At 34.9% G+C, this 22,368-nt stretch overlaps 1 protein-coding gene across 2 annotated transcripts; it reads right to left on the reverse strand.

The window, feature by feature from the left end:
• Window positions 1-9,919: 9,919 nt before the first annotated feature.
• On the reverse strand, window positions 9,920-19,922 carry LOC133173087 (nucleoside diphosphate-linked moiety X motif 6-like). Of its 2 annotated transcripts, none has more exons than XM_061308007.1 (7): window positions 19,853-19,922; window positions 17,474-17,655; window positions 15,438-15,644; window positions 11,225-11,283; window positions 11,075-11,126; window positions 10,863-10,910; window positions 9,920-10,389 (listed from the first exon to the last, which is right to left on the reverse strand). In XM_061308007.1, the coding sequence occupies exons 1-7, from the start codon at window positions 19,855-19,857 to the stop codon at window positions 10,052-10,054; spliced, it is 891 nt and encodes a 296-aa protein (XP_061163991.1). In that variant the 5' UTR covers window positions 19,858-19,922; the 3' UTR covers window positions 9,920-10,051. The 2 variants fall into 2 exon arrangements, with proteins under 2 accessions (XP_061163991.1, XP_061163992.1); XM_061308008.1 differs by lacking the exon at window positions 19,853-19,922 and adding an exon at window positions 19,191-19,442.
• Window positions 19,923-22,368: the final 2,446 nt, after the last annotated feature.

Here is a 22,368-nt window from a genome sequence, read left to right on the forward strand (position 1 = left end):
CAGTATGTATCAGCATATGAAGTTTGATAAAAATATCTTGAATGCTTTATCTAAAACTGAGCTAAGCACTAATTTTAAGAAAAGTGAGGTCAAGGTCAAAGGAAATGTCAATGTCAAAAAATGTTGATGCTGTTGAATAGCTCTCATCAGTATGTAGCAGCATATGAAGTTTGATAAAAAATTCTTGAATAGTTTCTTTGAAATGAACTAAACGCAAAGCGGGACGGAAGGACAGACAGAAGGACGGAAGACGGACATGACGAACTCTACATGCTCCGGCCATATTCATGGCGGGGCATAAAAATTGTCTTTCTGGAAATAAACTCTTAGGAATTTATACTTGCAATTGGTTTTACTTTTGTCAATTCATAAATAGGACCTCGTGCTAATACTAGTAATGATGTGACTGTATTCCCAAGGAAATCCGTTTTCATCGCCGCATAATGAATGTGAAACAATCCTCAATCATACGTCATTATCACGAAACAAATATAAAACTAAATCAATGAAATGACGTGCTCCTGTTCTCAACTATAAACACTTGATTGATGCGGCCCTACTGATGAATGTAAATTTTACGCGGAAAAAATTGTGTACATGTTGCACTAATCGGCGACTTCTTTCTTCCGCATAGCTGTGCATGGATGGAGATCAGACAAGAGTTACTTTAATTTTAAGTCGATAGACGGGAAGCAGCTGAACTCTCGTCTGCTGCTTAGGTCTATCATGGCTGCTGGTGCTTGACCGACTGTGTCGTCTGGTTCCGATAAAAGTTCATTGTCCTCAAAGTGCCTGCATCGCGAACTTTAAGGAAAAAGTACCGAAAGATTTGATTTACAGTTTTAAAATAAATGAAAAATTCACATATACATGCGAAGAATATTTTTCCACATATGTAATCTTAAAAGGGAGGGGGTGGGGGTCACATGTCAAAGCTCTGACATATATTCCTGTCAAAGAATGTGTAAATGAAACCCTTTATTGACTTCGAACGCTTTCAACATTTTTTTTTCACGAAATACTTCGACATCTATGCTGTGGTTTTATCCGAGTCCATGATTACAAAAATTTGCATCCATGCTTCCATTCCAATTTTTCTAACATTGGTTCCCCTGTTCATTAAAAGGCTCATTATATAAATTGTATTTTAGAGGAACTAGGATTTAATTCTATACAATAGGTAATCAAACCTATACCCATAGCTCCCTTTCTAAGGAGGAAATTCTTCAAAATCATATGTCAGTTTGAATATTTTTAATATTCCCAACAACCAAAATGAATTACCATATCTATATTGGATTCCGAAACTTCATAAAAATCCTTACAAAGATACATAGCTTGTTCCAGTAAATGTTCTACCAAGCCTCTTTCTTTACTCCTCACTAAGATATTAACAGTAGTGAATGAGATACTTCAAGAGCACTGTGCAACAATATATTCGAGAAGTGGTGTAAATCAGATGTGGATACTTTAAAATTCCAAGGAACTTTTGGAACATTTGAAATCACAAAATTTTACAAAAATCAACAACATAAAACTTACGACTTTCCAACTTTATATACAACTATTCCCCACGATAAATTAAAGTCCTTCTGATATCGTTGACAGCAGCTTTTTCAATAAAAATGGAACTCGTAAATTGACTTACCTTGTCATTGGTCATTTGCAAAATTACTTCGATAAAAATTAATCTGATTGTACATACATGTACTCTTAAGTTGACATTAAAAAGATGCTCGAGTTATTGATTGAAATATCTTTGTGGTTTTTGGAGACCAGGTCTTCCCACAATCTATTGGAATTCCCATGGGTACCAATTGCGCCCCGTTATTAGCAGACCTATTTTTGTATTCATATGAAGCAGAATTTGTTCAAAATCTTTTACGTGAAAAGAAGGAAACACTTGCTGTGGCCTTCAACTCGACATTTAGATATATCGACGACGTATTGTCAATTAACAATGGTTATTCCCATTCTTTTGTCGACAAGATATATCCTGGTGAGCTTGAGATAAAAGATACCACAGAGTCTGACACATCTGTTTTATATTTGGACATTTTATTAGAAAAAGACGTTAATGGTAATCTAACAACAAAGTTTTATGATAAACGTGATGACTTTAACTTTTCAATCGTCAGCTTCCCTTACTTATGCAGCAATATACCCTTATCACCTGCATACGGGGTTTATACCTCTCAGTTGATTTGATACGCCAGAGCATGCTCTACGTATGAACAATTTCTAAAACGAGGTAAGTTATTGACAAACAAGTTTATGAAACAAGAATATCAGCAGTCTCGATTAAAGTCATCATTTCGTAAGTTCTATGGTCGATACAATGGCCTTGTCAGCAAATACAATCTTTCATTAAGTCAAATGCTGACTGACTTTTTTCATACTAATTGTTAGGCCATTATTTACACACTGAATTGTCGACGGATTTTCCGTTATTTCCCGATCATGACAAGGAGCACACGGTGGGTGTGACCGGTCGGCAGGGGATGCTCACTCCTCCATGGCACCTGATTCCACCTCTGATGTCTTAGAGGTCCGTGTTTGCTCTGCTCCTATTCTGTAATGCTTAACGGACATTTGAGCTCGAATACCGTTCGTTATCTCCACATATTTCATTTTAAGCCATGATTTGTGTATGCAGCATGTTTGTTGCATATCAATTAATTTGTAGTCCTGCTGAGGATGACGATGTGTTTATATATATATATATATGTTAAACTCCGAATTCCCTTTGAGTCCCCATCCTGACAAGATTGAATAAATACAACTGGATCTTTGCACATCAATATGACTAACTAACCGCACAACTCAGGGATATTTTGAAATTCTCCAATACATATTGTCCTTCCTGATATAATAGCAAATAAAATATATAACAAGACTATCTTTCATGACATTGTGTATTTTATTTGTTAAAATAAAGTATATCAGGAAGGACAATATGTTGACTCTCTAATATGGTCTCATCCTTGATTTGAGTCTACAATACAGAAGATATTGTTACTGCTGATCTTGAAAAGAAAAGTTTCAAAAACAATTTCTCCAATATAATATCCAACTTTGATTTCTGGTTGTAGTCTCACCAAATCCCCGGGTCATTAATTGAATATCCTTGAGTCTTAACTCAGGTGAGCTAAAAACAACAAAATTACAAGTTTGCTGTACATAGTAATGTAATGTGCACGTAAGTATGACAGGCACAAATCCCCATTGACAGCTACACGTGCTGTAGGTCAGGAGGGGGTGATTTCCATTCATATCATAGCACTCATTTTTGCAATGTTTAGACATTGTCTGTCATATAGTAGTTCGGATGACACTAGATGACAGGTCGACTAATGCAAAATGTACCTATCTGATAACAGATTACAGAAAAATGAAAAAATGAAAATAAAAAACTATCAGACATAATCAACTCTCTTTTGCAGAAAATATAATTATTTGTCCTGTAGATTCGTTATTTTCATTGTAACCCATACATACATATCTGGGGTGAACATAGGATTTTCAAAACCATGGGTATAATCAAATTTTCAAAAACATAGGTATAATCAAAGATTACAGAGCCCACTTAAACGAATGTTGTCTTTAAGTAAGGCAAAGTCCAACACTAAACTAATAACCTAGTCGTGTGCATCTCTAGATTCAACGTTCAAGCAATTTTGGTCTGATAGGGTTTGCAATTACTTGGAAATGGACTTGTTTTAAAACCTTCAAACTAGTCACTCATCCATAAAATGGAAGTCAAATCCAGCATCAGAAGCAAGATTGAGAGTGTTCATCCCTTGATGCATCATTCATCAAGTTTTGTCTAGGGAGGACTTAAAGTTACACTGGAATGAGTTTGTTTCAAACACTTGAACCTGGTCACTCATCTGAAAATGTATGTCTAATCCAGCTTTAGAGCAACTCTGGCAGTGTGCATCTCTTGATGCATCCTTCATGCAAGTCTGGTTCAGCTACGCTATAAACTTTCTTTGTAATAGACCTGCTCCAAAAACTTTAACCTGGTCACTCATCCGGAATATATAGGTCAGATCCGGCATCCGAAGCAAGTCAAGTAGTCCTTCGGTGTATCATCCATGCAAGTTTGATCAGCATAGGCTAGTAGCTACTTTAGAATGAACCTGCTCCAAAATTTAAACCTGGTCATTAATTCGGATAATGCAAGTCAAATCCAGCATCCGAAGCAAGTCTGGAAGTGTGCATCAATAAATATATCGTCCATGCAAGTTTGGTCAACATAGGGCTTATAGTTACCTTAGAATGAACCTGCAGCAAAACACTTTAACTTCACTCATCCGGAAAAAGAAGGTCAGATCCAGCATCTGAAGCAAGCCTAGCAATATTCATTCTTAGATGTATCATCCATGCAAGTTTGGTCTATATAGGGCTTATAGTTAATTAAAAATGAGAACGTCTTCCCATGTAACGGACTATTTTAAAAACTTAAACCTGCTCTAAAAACTTTGATCTGCTCCAAAAACATTAACCTGGTCATTCTTTAGCTGAAATTGCAGCATCTGAAACCTTGATTGGTACAATGAAACATATCAGAAGCATCGTCCATGCATCTCTGAATAATATTGGACATATAAGAACTTGAAGAAAAAAAAATCTGCTCCAAAAACTCTAACCTGGGACATCGACACCGAAGGTATTATATACGCTCCCACCAACATCATTGAGGTGAGCTAAAAGGGGAGGGATAAAAAAAAAAAGGCATGTGTCATAACGCTCACCTGAGTCACCTTGGTCCTGCTGTTCATCGTTAGATTTTTAAAAATATTTTCCCTTTTTATTTACATAATTTTTTTTACTCATTTTGTCGCCCCACCCTAGCCCCTATGAGGTCTCCACATATAAGGAAACTTCAATCTACACATCATGGATTGCTTCAATATCATAACAAAGAGAAAGAAGACTTTTTTTAAAAAAAATTTCTTCTGTATAATATTTAAATTTTGATCCCCGATTTTTACCCCAGGATCCATAATTGGAAGAAAAAAACTTCAATCACCGCAACTTAAGGATATGTACATATAAAATAGAACTTAGTAAAGAAGATCTTTAAAAGATTTTTCACTATATATTCCCATGTAAAACTTACTGTTGCCTTAATCAGACTAAAACTGTAGAGAGGGTAGCGTTTGGAAAGAATTCTACAGAAATTTCTAATTTTAGAAACCATAGTAGTATCGGTCATTAAATCAAAGTCCAACAAAATTATGTATCTCAGTCTAGTCTACTTCAGTATTTTGAAAAAAATCACAGAAATATTAGTTGTAGGGATAGCAATTTGAAAATTTGTTTACAGACCAACAAACGAACACTTTTAGCATATAGACAGGCGGGAGTCTGGCACCTTACCCACCGCATAAAATCTCTTCTAGTCTTTGACCAGTAGAGCAAAAAATTTAGGCGAATGAGGATGCGGGATATGATATGGAGGGAGACTGAAATCCAAAAGGACAACAATGAAACCCACACAGACTACTCTAAAAGGACCTAAATAATTTACATTTACGTACAATGACAATGGCAGAGCAATGTCGATCTGTTAGTATGCTTTTCTAAGGCTCAGTATGCATGACGTACATGTATCAAGCTATGGTACGCGTTCTGTAGCCCACAAGTTATTGGCAGTAATGACTGCTTCCATTAGATGTCAAACGGGTATGTTGCTGTGACCCAAATACTATGGCACAGCACCAAGATAGTACATCATCATCGAATTCCATGAAATCGAATAAACAGTATTCGTTGCTTTTCTATGGCACTAAGACTGCCGAGTTTAATACATATATATGTAACTTTGACTGTGACCCATGTGTCACATGGGTTAATTATACAATTGCACTGAATGTTTGAAAAATACAAATAGTAATACGCAGAAGCAGAAAACAATAAAGTTGTACCTAAACAAGCACTCAGACAACAGTGTCTTCTCGTGATATTGAATACCTTGTTTTCTTGCAGACATTCATTGATTTATCAATAACAAAAAGTATGTTTTTCAGACATATTTCAAATTGTAAATAAACATGTATAATGGATTCTTTAAAAATAAACTTTCTAAATGATCGATTTAGGAGGACGTCTTGCTGAGCTATTTGCTTGTTAAGGTCAAGAGCACTGACCTTAATGTCAAGACAAAAGAGTCCTAATTCACGACTACCTTTTGCACAGTTAATATGCCATTAACTATCCGTCTGTAAGAGCTTGTAGCAGTTCGACAACAAGATCATTTTCATTGTCAAATAACCTTATACGCGCGTACAACTATTTCAATCATTTGATGGTGTACAAGGCTTACAGCAGTGGTACAATGGGAAATTAGGAGTAATTTGGGACAAACAGATCAATATTGTGATATTCTTAATCAGTACAAGAGTTTCCGCTCATTAAATTTTGGGAAACTTCACTGTTCCAAAAAGAAACCCAATTTAGGTGGCTGGAACACATCCGACACGAATTTCCTCTGTTTACAGCTCTCACATATGTAAGGTCATGCGTTTCCTTTGCCCTCACGTTAAGAAACCAGATCGTCCACAGAAACATCAAATACTAATGGTGTCTTGTAGAATATCAAAATCACCATTTCCGTGATTCTTTACTGAGGGAATCGGCACCAGTGAAGATTCTCTCTTCAAGAAAATTTACAACAGAGCTCAAAAAACATCTACCAGTAAATAAATTATGCACTTTTCCGTATGGTGTAATATATATATATATATATATATATATATATATATATAGATATAGATATAGATATATATATATAGATATATATATATTGTGATCTCAAAAAGGAAAAGAAAATACTAACATTTTTACGACAACAAACTGTACGACAACAGACAATTTACCTTAAAGATATTCTCTTATTATTGTAACTATAAAAGCATTTTAGTGTTGATTGACGTCAGATCAGAATCCGGATATTTTTTATCGGAGGAAAGAAAAAAGACGTGAAAACATGTGTTCTTAGGACCTTAAAGAAGGGAGTGGGCAAATAAAACGAAAAACAACACTACTTCTCTTAAAATAAATGTCCTTCCTCGAAAATAACAATTAGAAAATGCGAAGATTGCAAAATCTGATGTCCACAAGCCGCAAAAACAGTTGTCAGACAACTTCTGTGAATGCAGACCTACACGTGGTGCCGGATACCGGAATGTGGGGCTGCGAGGTTGTCGTAAATTCCAATCATGCATATGCCTATTCAAGAGAGCAAAGAATATATGTACCAAAAATGCAAATGAATCCCAAGCATGAAGTATACAGAAGATATATCACTTGATATAAATAAAACATATACATGTATCTAGAACGTTAATTAAGATTAAATACTAGTATCATGATCTATACTTATTCCAATGAATATATGGAGTTGAAATCTTTTGTGTAAATCTTTCAGACCGGATTTTTTTTTTTTTTTTTTGTGTAGTTTTCCATCATTATTGAGCATAAAAACAATTGTGGTTAATTAATGTTTACATTTTAAACAAATCATGTCTTAGATCAAACTTTGTTCGCATTGCGGAGACACGTAGTTGCTGAAAAATCTAAAAGAATAGGAAACAATTAAGAAATGTGAGAAACATATATCCCCCTATGTTGCAAATATCACCGATAAAAAGGGAACAGCTTTAAATTTAGAATGTCTGTAATGATAGTGAAAAACAACTGGTCTCCTACTAGTCAGTGGCAATACACATGGCCGTAGGAACCGGGGGGCCATGCCCCCCCCCCCCATAATTTTGCCAATATATTGATCACTATAGTAAACATAGATACCATATGCTTGTGCCTCCTCAATACAAAACGTCTGTTGACCTTTTTTTTTTCTTTTTTTTTTTTTTTTTTTTTTTTTTGCTTGTCAGGAAATTTCTGGTAGTTCCCCCTCAACTGTCAATTGAAAATGTATGGCTGTGCCCCCCAAACTGAATACTGAATTTGTTTCCTACGGGCCTGATACACGTATTTTAAAAGTAAAGTTTGATCACTATATATCTATATCACACCTCAATACCATCATCTTCTGGAAGTAACAGTCTACCAAGTTTGATGTTTGTCAAGCAAAGAGTTCTCAAGATATTGAGCGGACAGCACTTGGTTTATCGACCAACAGGTGCAAAGCAATATGTCCACTTTGGGGGGGGGTGGGGGGAGGCGCATAAAAAATTGGGAGTGCAAGAGAAAAAGCAGAACTAGACTCCATATTTCGTCATCAATTACCAGTTATGTAGTCACAATGGAAGGCTAATATAGGGTACATAACAATATACTATCTTATCAAGGTGAAGAACATGGCCGGCGGTTAACACCTCCGAGCTGGTGCCGAGATTTCAATGACCCGGTCAGACCAATACACACATTTAGAAAGTAATCATAGGTTACGCAACTCCTGTGATAGACTTTTCTTCATCTCCAATAAAAAGACGGATCTGGTTAATATTCCAGCAGATAACCTGCTTTGACCTAGGGTCAAGTACCGTCTGCTTTAGCTTAGTGCTAATCCACGTTCACTTACGACATGACCCAGCGCATCAATTGCCTCTTAAAATTGAAAGTTACGCAAGAAATCTATCTCTGTGACCAAGATTATGTTTAAAACTTGTGACCTTTTCAGTAAGGATTCCGATCATGAAGTTTTCGAGAAGCCGGTTATAATAATTGTAAAGAGCTTAATCCGGGGATCATTGTGCGTACTGTCTACAGCTCAGGCATCGTATGCTTTGTGTTCAATGAACATTAACTTAAATCTATACTGTTCACCTCTTTGCACTAATTTTTTTTTAATTTTCAAAAGAAAGGATTCTTAAGCTTTAAAGCTCTTGAGTGCCGATACATCAGTAAGGAATATCGTATACTATATCAATACATAAATAGGGTAATAAAATACCGGTATATTCCACTCCATATTTTTTCTGTAATTTGATTTTAAAAGACGCTGCTTATTTACCTTTTATGTTTATTTCTAAATATTCACATTACACAAGACACCAGTGACATTCACATTACGTAATAAAACAAAGCAGTGGGATTGACGAGCACACCATCAAAATTCGGTACCTGGCCGTTATGCAACGCAATATAATAGATAAAATGGGCCGTTAGCAACAATATTATGCTTTAAAGCATAATAAATCACAGGGAAAATTGCTAATTGCGTTTACTTTTCAAAAAGCACTCTGACGAAGTCAACTCTTTGGGCAGTGAAAATAATTTAACATGATATAGTTATATGACTTTTTTTTCGCTCTATAAAATAAAACTTTTACTTACAAATCAAAGAAAAGACTGTTGTTAAGCATCGATACATAAATCAAATCGAGAATAAAATTGTAGACATTTTTGTTAAACTTCTTTGTAAGGAAAGGATACGGTTGGATCTTAGGAAAAATCTTCCCGCCCCAATATACCCTTATTTTACCCAATACACATTAACTACGCTTTGTTGAGAACACGAAATCCGTGTTAAAATCAAATTCAATTTCTTTTACGCAAACAGGTTTTGTCTGCATTCCTTCCAGGACTAGGAATATACGTGTTGGAATAAAAAGAATATCGGACACTTCTTTGTAACCGCGACATGAGAAATCGTGCTATCAGACGCGATTAGCCCCATCGTTTGAAGTTTTGATCGCTGGTCGATAAAAAGTCAAATTTATCTTCATTCCTTCATTTTATTCATTTAGTGAGTGCTAATTTGTTACATTTTTTTTTTAGGAGGACGACATCGTTTGAATGACTCGAGATATTTTGAATATTTGCCCACATACATATACATATATAAACAATGTTAACTCGATCCCAGCACGAACGTCGTTATCCTATTGTTGGCCTCTAAAACGCTCTAGAATTCATACCTTCCTTGTAAAATTATATACACTTAAGATAGTGAATAAACAATTTTATTTAAATATAAAACCTATAGCCTGTTACAAAGAACGTTCTCGTGTATATTAAAACTTTAAAAAGAGCATGCACAACATAAATGACATCCCAGTCAACCACGAGTTTAAACGGCTTAGTCAGTTCGTCTGTTTGCTGGTATAGGGCGGTGGTAAAGTTTGTAGCGGAGTCCTTTGTACACCGACTTCATCTCTTCGTACGTAATGTCCAGATCCTGAAATCCATGTTCGACGCCGTAAATCGCCATGCTGGTCAATCTGTTTGTAAAGTCAGAGAAATTGCTCAATTTCTGCATGTCTGCGATGTGCATCCATTGACATGCTTTTATTTCACGTGAGCAAGGCTTGAGGTCAAAGGTTAAAGGTCGAAGGCGACATATAATGAAAATGTCTGACCTTCCGAAAGCTCCAGGTTGTCTATGTTGTTGCCTCAGAGCAAGGACCGACTGAAATTCTAAAGAACAGTATAGTCTTCAAAGTCAATTCATGAACACCGACTACAGATTTAGTAAACTATATGATATGAGGGTTAAAATGCAGGCTATCTTCCAGGAAAATGTCACAGAATAATTTACAGTGCATTATCAGTGGAGGTGCATAGCGACTGGTGTCAGGGCGACAAGTTCTGACCGACTTAAATCTGCGGAGTCAGTGATTTAAAATCCAGTGTATGTATGTCAGAGTAAAATCAAAACAACAGCCTTATACGTCTATCCCGAAATTTCCAACTTGTTTATTATGCAATTGATTTCGTGTGGTCCTCACATATCTAAAACACGTTATCTTCTTAGGGTTGTGCAATTTTATCGATTGATTAAATAATGAATTGAAGTAGTAGGGGGGAATGAGTAGGAGTATTTGAACAATTAACTTTCTATGCATGCAGTTCTAATCAAAAGAGAGATAACTCTAATTAAGATTTCCTACCTGCTTCAATACCTGTTTCTTCAAAAACTTCACGCACGGCTGTATCACCTTTAAAATAATCAATGAATAATTACAATGATCAATATTTTTTTTTTAAATTGCTTTCTTAACAGATTTATTAGTTTATTATTCTAATTAAGTTATTCTAAAATCGAAATCTTGGACAAATGACCAAAATCCAGTGTCTATTACGTTAGAAAATTGTGCATTACAGATATCTTCCTCCAGATTTGATAGACCCCCCGGGAATTTCCAAAGATTAAACTGAAAAATAAAAAAAATAAATGTATCAATAGAAGTGAAATGAATCTCCCTGATGAGACTGTTAGCCTTGTACTACAGAGAATAGTGCACTAAGTTACCCGGCTATTTCTGTCCTGTACAGCAAGCACCTGTCCCGTGTCCTCACGAATTACCATTCCTGTAGACAACAAAAATAACCATAACAGCTCTGTTATGTCTAGAACATTCTATGAAAATTATTTCCTTTAAGTTATTTTCCTTGAATAAATCTGTATTTCATGTGATAGTCAAAAGTAGAGGCACTGTGAGCGACCTCAGAAAATTATACCTCCCGCTGCAATCTTTTTTTGAACTGTCATATAAAATTTTTTAAATGTGACCTTGAACTTGCCTAAATGACCTTGTTTAATGATACATCCTCTGGTCATAAGTAATTCTTGAGTAAAATATGGACATCCAATGTTTCTCCTTAGAAAATTATGGACTTGACATGCATTTTACATTTTTTCTGCCAGTGACATTGATCTTGTCATAATGACCTTGGGTCAAGGTTATGACATACCTTCAGCTCTCAAAGAATCTTTATTTGAAGTTTGAAATTCCAATACTTATCCATTAGAAAGTAATCAACTGAATACAGATTTTATACTTTTTCTGCCTTGATCTTGTGGGAATGACCTTGGATCAAAGTCATGACACATCTTCTAAACAATTAGAAAGTAATCAGGAGAACACAAATTTAACACTTTTTTCTATCAGTGACCTTAAGCTTGCCAAAATGATCTTTGGTCAGTTCGTGACAAACCCTTAAGTCATAAGCTATCTTTGTGTCAAGTGTCTACTTCTAATTATCCTCCATTACAGAGTCAAGGACTGAACACGAATAAAACACTTTTCTACCAGTGACATGAACCTGCTGGAATGACCTTTGGTCAATGACATATTCTCAGGTCATAAGCAGACTTTATGATAAGTATGAGTTTCTTATGTTTTCCATTACAAGAAACAGTCAGTACAGAAATTCAACATTTTTGTAAAGGTGACCGTGAACTTACTGGAATGACCTTGGGTTAAGGTCACAACATACCTTCAGGTCATCAGCAATCTTTTTATGAGGTACAAACCTCCAATGTTTCTCTATTTTGGAGTTGCAGACCAGACACATATTTTATACTTTTTCTGCCAGTGACATTGAACTTGTCAAATTGAGTCAAGGTCATGACACGTTTTATGGTCATGAACAATCCTTGTAACAAGTATGAGCTTCTACTGTTTCCCCATGACAGTTATGGCCCAGACATGATTGCATAGACACACTCCATTCTGGAGTTGTAGACCAGACATGAAATTTATATTAAGTCAAGGTCATGGCACATAAACAGTCTTTTTAACTAGTACATGTATGAGCTTCTAAAGATTCACCATGACAAAGTTATGGCTCAGACATGATTGCATGGATAGATGGACAGACAGATGGACAAAGTTATTTTTGTATACCCCCTCCCCCCCCCCCCAACTTCATTTGCAGGGGGTATAAATAGATGCTTTAAAGACTCACTTTGCATTGTTTCTGTCATTATTGTACAAAACACAGAAATAGTCAAAGTCAGGGTCTACAAACAGTCACATGTACACTTTCTGACAAAAGACAACAGGAATGGCAACGCTTTTGTTAAAAATAAATCGTTTTAAAAGTAAAATGTTATTGGTAAGAATAATCATGTTTTTACTGAATTAACAAGCACATTTTCTGCTCAGGAGCAGCATCCAGGCATTGGTTTCATTGACAGAGAACAACAAGCATTTACTCTGATCTGAAAATACATATAATCTGAGTAAAAGCTATCTAGTGTGATTTTTTTTAAGTTAATTACACAGGGGAATTCCATGATACAATACATTTATCTGGAGATGACATTCATACCTCCCACACAATCAATATGACCTTGCAGAGGTGTTTTATAACCTAATTAATTGAGAATCTCCTGAGCTGAAGATGCTTGATTATTTGCATTGAAACTATGATGTGAAAGCTTGTCATCTTAAGAGGATAGCAACTAAAAATACCAATGCCCATCAACAATAAAAACAAACAAAGAGAATACCAATGCCTATCAACAAATAAAGATAATAGCAATATCTATATAAAAAAAAGAAGAGAATACTGATACCTATCATCAATTAAAAAAAACAAAGAGAATACCAATGCCTATCAACAATTAAAACAAAGAGAATATCAATGCCTATCAAAAATTAAAACAAAGAGAATCCCAATGTCTACCAACAATCAAAGAGAATATCAATGTCTATCAACAATTAAAACAAATAGAATCCCAATGCCTATCAACAATTAAAACAAACAAAGAGAATACCAATGTCTATCAACATTAAAACAAAGAGAATCCCAATCTCTATCAACAATTAAAACAAAGAGAATCCCAATGTCTATCAACAATTAAAACAAAGAGAATCCCAATCTCTATCAACAATTAAAACAAACAAAGAGAATACCAATGCCTATCAACAATTAAAACAAACAAAGAGAATCCCAAGGTCTATCAACAATTAAAACAAAGAGAATACCAATGTCTATCAACAGTTGAAACAAATAGAATCCCAATGCCTATCAACAATTAAAACAAAGAGAATACCAATGCCTATCAACAATTAAAACAAACAAAGAGAATCCCAATGTCTATCAACAATTAAAACAAACAAAGGGAATCCTAATGTCTATCAACAATTAAAACAAAGAGAATACCAATGTCTATCAACAATTAAAACAATGTCTATCAACAATTAAAACAAAGAGAATCCCAATGTCTATCAACAATTAAAACAAACAAAGAGAATCCCAATGTCTATCAACAATTAAAACAAACAAAGAGAATCCCAATGTCTATCAACATTAAAACAAAGAGAATACCAATGTCTATCAACAATTAAAACAAATAGAATCCCAATGTCTATCAACAATTAAAACAAAGAGAATCCCAATATCTATCAACAATTAAAACAAAGAGAATATCAATGTCTATCAACAATTAAAACAAAGAGAATCCCAATGTCTATCAACAATTAAAACAAAGAGAATACCAATGCCTATCAACAATTAAAACAAACAAAGAGAATCCCAATGTCTATCAACAATTAAAACAAAGAGAATCCCAATGTCTATCAACAATTAAAACAAAGAGAATACCAATGCCTATCAACAATTAAAACAAACAAAGAGAATACCAATGCCTATCAACAATTAAAACAAAGAGAATACCAATGTCTATCAACAATTAAAACAAAGAGAATACTAATGCTTATCAACAATTAAAACAAACAAAGAAAATTCCAATGTCTATCACTAATTAAAACAAACAAAGGGAATCCTAATGTCTATCAACAATTAAAACAAATAGAATACCAATACTATCAACAATTAAAACAAACAAAGAGAATACCAATGTCTATCAACAATTAAAACAAATAGAATACCAATACTATCAACAATTAAAACAAACAAAGAGAATACCAATGTCTATCAACAGTTAAAACAAAGAGAATCCCAATGTCTTTCAACAATTTAAACAAAGAGAATCCCAATGTCTGTCAACAATTAAAACAAAGAGAATTCCAATGCCTATCAACATTTAACACAAACAAAAAATATTAGACAATAGAGTCCACTTGAACAAGAAATCAATGCACAGATTTTAGAACAACACCCAGATACACAAGGATAAAACAGTACAAACCACCCCCCCACCCCCCACCCCCCCACCCCCACCACCATTCCTTTGGAGCCACAGTAAAAAAAATCACACTTCATTTTAATTGGTGTAAATGGCAGCCTGTATAACCATCATAAACAATGGTAATAATATTTTTTTGCAATGAGGAACATGAAATAATAGACAATAAAATTAAGTACAATAGAAATGTTTCCATACATTTAAGGACATACGCAACATAGTTTGAACTTTATTGTATTTTTCCCTGGAGTTTAAGAGTTCCAACGCTTAAAGGAATTGTGTGCTACATTTGTATGTCTATATATGCTGTTGTACATTTCTTCTAAAACAAGTCTGGATAAACAAAACATCTAGAATATGTGTTTAGTAATTTTTGTGTATTTTTCTTTGAATTATACAAGAATTTTCATCAATTGATATCTTTTCAAAACCCCTGGTAATGCATGCTGATTTTTTGTCGACGAACTTCTGATGGCACTATAATCTTAAATTAAGAATATCTTGAAAAAGTATCAGTATGTTGCGTATGTCCTTAATTAAGGAATGCAAAATACGGAATGATTAATCTTGTCCAACAGATACTGACCTGAGACGCCCACTTGATGTGTAGCAAACTGGGGGGTCAGGTCCTCCTTGCTCTCATCCAACCACAGCTTCAGGAGGGACTGCCCATACTCAGCATGGTGGAATTGAAATCCCTGATTGGCTGCATCTGGAATCAGGTGACTCAATAGGATTGGGACCCTGATCCAGACAGCTGTTTTACCCTCCCTTCTCCATTTCTGGAGTGAATCTGCAAAATCCGTGAGCTTCATTAGTATCATTTACAATATCATATACTATGAAAAATGTATACCAAGTAAACAAAGTATAAAAGTTTGTAGAAGACAAGATGCCTATGCATAAATTCAAATGCAATTATGGGTTCCTTAAACATTTCATACTTGTGTAATAACAAGAATAAAGAAAAAGTAATGAACCAGGACAGGATTCAACCCTGGGTCACCAAGAAGTCTAGACAGATGAACTATACCTGACACCCAAAATAGATGGCAAGGTTTGCAAGCTGTTTTGGTCAATACGATAAAGAAGCAAACCTTGAAGTACAATATTCAACTTGCCCTAGCCCTTTGTGGGCAGTGAATATTGTACTTTTTGGGTAGGAAGTTAGGAAGTTTCCGAGTGACAAATAACAGACTGGAAACAGATACCCACAATTAATTTGAATTTTGTCATAATCAGGGTTGGCAAAAAACTGGGAAATACTCATATTTCCCAGGATGATGGGAAATACATGTACTGGTAGTTACCGGGAATTACTGGTATTTCCCGGGAAATACTGGGAAATAAGAAATAGGTATATATTTCATTCATATTGACATGTAGTACACCTTATTGGCTAAGATATCTATCTTAGGTATGACTGTCCCTGATTTAAAAAAATTCTGGTTTCCAAGTAATTCATTTTATACAATCATAACACAGTATATTCATATACCAGTCGTGAGGGTCATGTGTTTCATGCTGGAGTCTGATGTAGTCTATAAAGATCCATGATATGAACCCAAAGATCCCAAAAGGGTTTTTTTATGTAACTAAAAAAGGATATAAGAAAATTCTTAAATGTAGAGTGTAGTTTAAATAACAAACCTAAGAAGAAGCCTTTCAGTTCTACTCAAGGTAATTATATCTCAAAACAGGAGCACAAAACTGTCCAGAGCAATTTGTTTAAACAACATGATTGTTTGTAATAACGACAATGTTTACAGAAGGATTAAAACAAGTTTGTTTTGTTCTTGGATTTATAATTAATAAACTTATAATAATAATTTTACAAAACTGAAAAGAAACTTGAATTGGAAAACTTCAGTTTTATACATCAAGGAAGATTAATGTTTCAAAATGCTTATGGGTATGGAACCTACAGTAGACTAGTGATACATTCATATATAAATTCAATATTAATCATCTTCTGTTTTTATATTTATTTTATTTTTGAATTTTGTATAAGATTGAATGAATTCAAGAGATAATAAAACTTTAACTTTGTATTTCACAGTATTTCCCGATATTTCCTAGTTTAGAGAAAATTTGTAGAATTTCCCGGGACGGGAAATACCGGTATTTACCACTGGTATTTCCAAGCCAACTCTGGACTCATAATAGATGACATAAAAAGTTAAAAGATGGCATAAGGTTATCTTCTGAACATCAAATAAGAACCTTTTCTTTCATATAACTTTGTCATCTGATGCAGATCAATTTGTGTGATGTTCAAAAATCATTGTTTAAGTAGTCAAACCCTGTTATCTCAAATTTGACCGAGAAAAATCTTCAAGATATCCTGGGTAAAATATTAAAAGAATAAGGGGATGGGACTTCTAAACCACTTCAACATAACCAAGGTATTGAGATATCAATTTTCAAGATATTGAAGTTCAATTGTATATGACAAGAAGCAAAAAGAACCAGTAGAATCAGCAGCATTCAATCTTTTGTTTTCTATACATTTGTATTAATTAGACCTTGAACAACTTGGTTAAGAACTTTGCTGGCCAAGGGCTTTCAGTATGCTCTGCTCCTGAAAACCCTTGGCTAGCGAAGATGGGTTAAGAAACAAACCTGACAGTATGTGTTTGAAATCTTCTGAGTTGAGGGACTGTGATGAACTGAGATCTACAGTGACTCCATTATACTTGTCCTCTGTTACTGTGGCAGAACTGAATGTTTTATGGAATTTTTTACACCAGCTGCACATACTGGGTATCCTTCTGAGAGGTTGGTTCATTAAAGATGGCAAGATCCTTCATAAATAGAAATTCATATTGCTTTTAACATTATTTCTATTTTTGTCAGGCAAAGATAATGTTGAATAATTAGGTTATAATTTGGACCAATTATTGTCTACACATTTTCTTTTTTTGTTAAAGTAAAAACCTGGAAGGTGATGAAATATTTTGGTAAAAAGATATTTTTACATATACAACTTTGTGAAATGTTTAACACCTACTAGAATAAAATAACTCATGTCATTTTCTTGATCAACCACAACATATTACAGTAGCTTCAACTTAATTTACCTCAGAGAAATTCTGGTATCATACTCCCAGTGGTATCAAACATTTGATACCACTGGGATTTGAGGATGGGGATGGAACACAAAATATTCCCAAAAAATCTTGCTTATTTCCAATTTATATCTTTTATACTAGATTTTCTACAAACCAAACTCTGGAGAGAAATAAGATAAGTTATGGTCATAAGAGCCTAGTTGTTCAAGACTACTAAGTGATTCTACAAGGAACACAGTTTCACTAGAGTCTGTCTTGACTCTTGTGTATATGCAATAAAACGAAATATCAGAATAGCAATTTTACTATACAGTATGCTACAAACAACAAATTAAGAGTTCAAGCTGCTAACAAGGCAAATAAATAAAAAAAAAAAAGAGAAAACATTCCACTTTCCCTTTCTTTTAAAATATTCTTTGGTTGGAAGTCTTTTTTGTTTGTATCAAAAAATATTCTTGCGATTGCCTTTGATCACTAAAACTTGGTCACAGTTGACTCCACCTGAGGCTTATTGGAATGTTATCATTTGTAAATGAGTATCACACAACAGACTACTATGTTTGCAATGCACTAATAGCTTCAAATAAATGTTTCACAAGATGTTATGTACTAAACAAGCTCTCTTCTCTGCATTTACTTTGAGATGAAAGCATTTATACAGTCACATGGTGTTTATGTTCTCTCTATATGTTCAAGAATTAGGTCATTCCTACACAATTTATCTTTTTCCTGTTGGGAAAAGTTTATTTACTAGGGTAAACCTGCTTTACACTTTAGTTAACAAGTAAGCACTTTTATGAGTCTTTTCTATACATTCCATGCATATCTTGAGTTTAACAGGTCTGGTCCAAAGATTATTTCTCCCTATGTAGCTATTGATAGCTACCTAGGTATTTAAAATTACTTGGAAGTAGCTACTTCTAACTACCTTTACCTGTCTTTAAAACAGGTCAAACTTGTTCTCTATCATCTTGTGCACTTGCACAGCATAATTCAGGGTGTTAATTTGAAAATATGAGAGAGGAGAATGGAGAGGAAATGCATGAAAAATCATCCCAAAAACATTTTATCTAAGAATGCATGAAGATAAGTTTTAAAATTGATACAGATCTGTGAGACATTTTAGACTTAGTTTTGATCCTTAGCTACCAGAAAATGGAACTGGATGCATTTTCGATGCAAAATTGATATTAATTTTGAAAGTAATCATAACTTTGCCAAAATGCGTTCATCATCAGTGTGACTGTATCAAAAAATTTGGTACTCACCATATTGCGACATTCCAGCATTTGGCCACACAATGCAAATAAAGCAAGAAGTACCAGTAGATAAAAACAGCTATATGGCGTAGGTTTAGATACCTTAGTAGCTAGTTAGAAATAGTCTTTGGACTGGACCTGTTTTTTTCATGAGTCTAATGACTCTTCTATACATTCCATGTACTTCTTGAAAGGGTTGTCATCTGAGTATTAAGCTTCCTGATCTGCTCCTTTATAGAGGTAAAGTTATTTGGAAACACTGATTTGAAGTGTTTCAGTGTAGCATTATTGGTATTTCCAAATGCACCTGAATTTCTATCAATAAGCAGTCAGGGTGAGACTGAAACCTGTCATTCTGAAAATGATAATTACTAGTCATAAAATTAATCTTTTCGTACAAGCTGTAAATAAACTGCAAAATCATCATATTTAAATACGAGGTTTCTGTGGTATTTCCAAAAATGTTTCCGACTCCGGAACGGGCAACTGACCACCAAATGGGGGTTATTACCGCTAAGCCACCGTTCAGTGGTCTGTGCCCACCCTGTTCGACGCTTATTGAATTTTGTTTGCCGTTTCAGAAAAATGTGATTCACAACAGCCTCCGCACGATAGAACAAAATGTTTTTAGTTAGAATTACTGCAAAAATATAGTTTTTGGAAATTCTCACCACATATTCTCATTATTCTGCAAACTTAAGTCACCTATACCGTCCTCATAACTAAACAGTAAACTTGCATAAGTTTCCAATTCTGAATTCATGTAGGAAACATTTAATGCGTGAAAATAGCAAAACCAAAACGAATATTTTCTTTCCGGAATGCGATACAGGGATAAAACCTCCAACAGTGTCCAATGAAATTATAGAGTTGCTGCTTATCCCCATTCCCCACCGGCCCAACAAACTGAATTGTTCAGAGATCATTGGGAATGTGGGGATGTACCCGTTGGACTTAATAATAAAAAAGATTAATTTACTCCGAGACTATTCTCTTTAGAGAAGTGGACGGGCTTTCGCCTACATCTATGGATGTAGGCGAAAGCCTGCCCACTTCTCTAAAGAGAATACTCCGAGACATAAAAAACATTTACTGTTACAGTGTATAGTTTATAGTACTAGCCTAGAGGATAGTTGCTCGAGAATGGGAGTTTCCACCTCCTCCAAGGAGGATTTCCATTTTTCATAAATTATTTTTATGACATATTTACTCTCAGCAACAACAAGCATATTCTGAGAGTATTGCATTAGCAATACTATAGTCCCCTACCGGCAAGTGTATTCTGGTTCCGATAAAAATTGAAAATGTCATCACTCTACCAAAAATCATTGAAGTGGAACGAAATGCAAACTTGATCTGTAACTAATCAAAGTAAAGTCACATACCAAAAATCAGCTCAATATCTGCAAGCGTTTAGAAAAACTCTTAAAAATTGAAAAGGTCGTAATTCCGTCAAATATCAATGAATCAGAACGAAATGCAAACTTGATCTGTAACTCATCAAGATACATACATACACTGTATATCAAAACTCAGCTTAACATCTACATGTACAAGTGTTTAGGATAAAAGTGCATGCAGAAAACCAAGTGGAACAGATTGAGAGACAGACAGAGGGACGGACAGCTAGACAGACAGACAGATGGACAGACTCAGAGGAAACCTTTAGTCCCCTCCGGTTTCACCAGTAGGGGACTAAAAAGAAGAAACTTAAAGGGGCCTGGACACAGTTGTATTGTTTAATGTCTATTTTTATTGGTCAAATTGTGGTTTTTTGAAGTATACTTGACATTTGCATAAAACTTAAAAACATTAATCGACACAACAGTTTGTTTTCATAAAGATAGTGTTACATTACAGTAACACAGGAGAGTATTAAATTGGGATCAAATTTGTACACTACATACATGTAGTACTATATACAATTATTGCACAATTTCAAAATAATTGTCAAAACACAATTTTCTCTCTGCAATACAAGAAAAGTCCACTGTGGAAAAAAAAATCAAAAATGTTTTATCTTGACTTGCTTTTCTTCACAATCACTTTTTCCTCTTCGGTAATGGCTGATTGTCAATGAAAGGAATGTTTTCATCATTCAAACGAGTAATGTTACCTCTTTTGGGAGCCAGCGCTTGAGTTCTGGTGGCTAATAACTGTGTCATGGTATTTCGGACTTCATACACTGTAGGATTTTGATTAACTCCTCCTTCGTGTCTTAGATGTCCAAAATACTGCTCCAAAGGGTCTTGGTTGAAGCTTTGTGTGAGCACAAAGTCAGACCCCTCTTCCAGCATAAACTATATGCAGTTGATAATGGATTTGACAGATATTTCAAGTCCTGTTTTTGTTTGGTGGCTTAGTTGCATGGCTGCCTTTTGTGCTGTAAGGTTCCTGTCTCTGGTCTCCACATTCCTCTCCCACTTCTTAATATAGCCCAGGAAGTCATTCCTGAGCCAAGTGATCCTTGGGTCATCCACAGCTCTGTATGGGTTCATGTCCGGATTTCTTTTGTTCCTCCCCTCCATTAAATGTCGGACATTTAGACAAAGAACTTGTTAAAGATTCAGATGAATTTAACAGTTTCTGACACTTCCTGTCTATAATATTCCTCTAGGGCATTGGAAACTGTTCCCTTAGTGCCCAGCTAAACTGACTTTCATGCTGGAGTAAGCTGCAAGGTCTACATGTGTTCGTGTAATCTTAGGACAGGGCGTATACAGGCTTTGTTCTCACTGCTCCTAAAACAGTCTAACGACATGCATCAAAGAGATGCCTTTCCCATCTTCCATAACTGTCTCGTCTTCTTGTGGGAAAATGAGTTGCTTAAGCAGTTTCTTGTTGTTTTCAGCAAGTGAGGAACATCAGAAATGAAATATATGGCCCTTGTGTTGTCATGGGGGTTAGGAGTAGAATAAACTGACTCATTATATCCATCAAGCTTGTGGAGACTGAAAAAATTTTCTGTTGGCTGACTCTCCATCACAGGTGAAAAAAAAGCACTTTTAGTCCTACATTTACTTCTACTACTGAAACAGCTTTTCAGATAATTGTGTACAGGTAGTCTGCCGTGATGCTGTTGGTTGCAAAGCCAGCCAATGGAAATTTCAAGGAAGTGACAACACCTCTCACCATGATGACGAGTATGCATTTGGCCAGCTCAGATGAGGAGTTTGATGTCCTCTCC

Source organism: Saccostrea echinata, unplaced genomic scaffold, assembly GCF_033153115.1.
Source record: "Saccostrea echinata isolate AGI-Se365-2 ecotype Australia unplaced genomic scaffold, CSIRO_AGI_Sech_v1 ptg000056l, whole genome shotgun sequence".
NCBI lineage: Eukaryota > Metazoa > Mollusca > Bivalvia > Ostreida > Ostreidae > Saccostrea > Saccostrea echinata.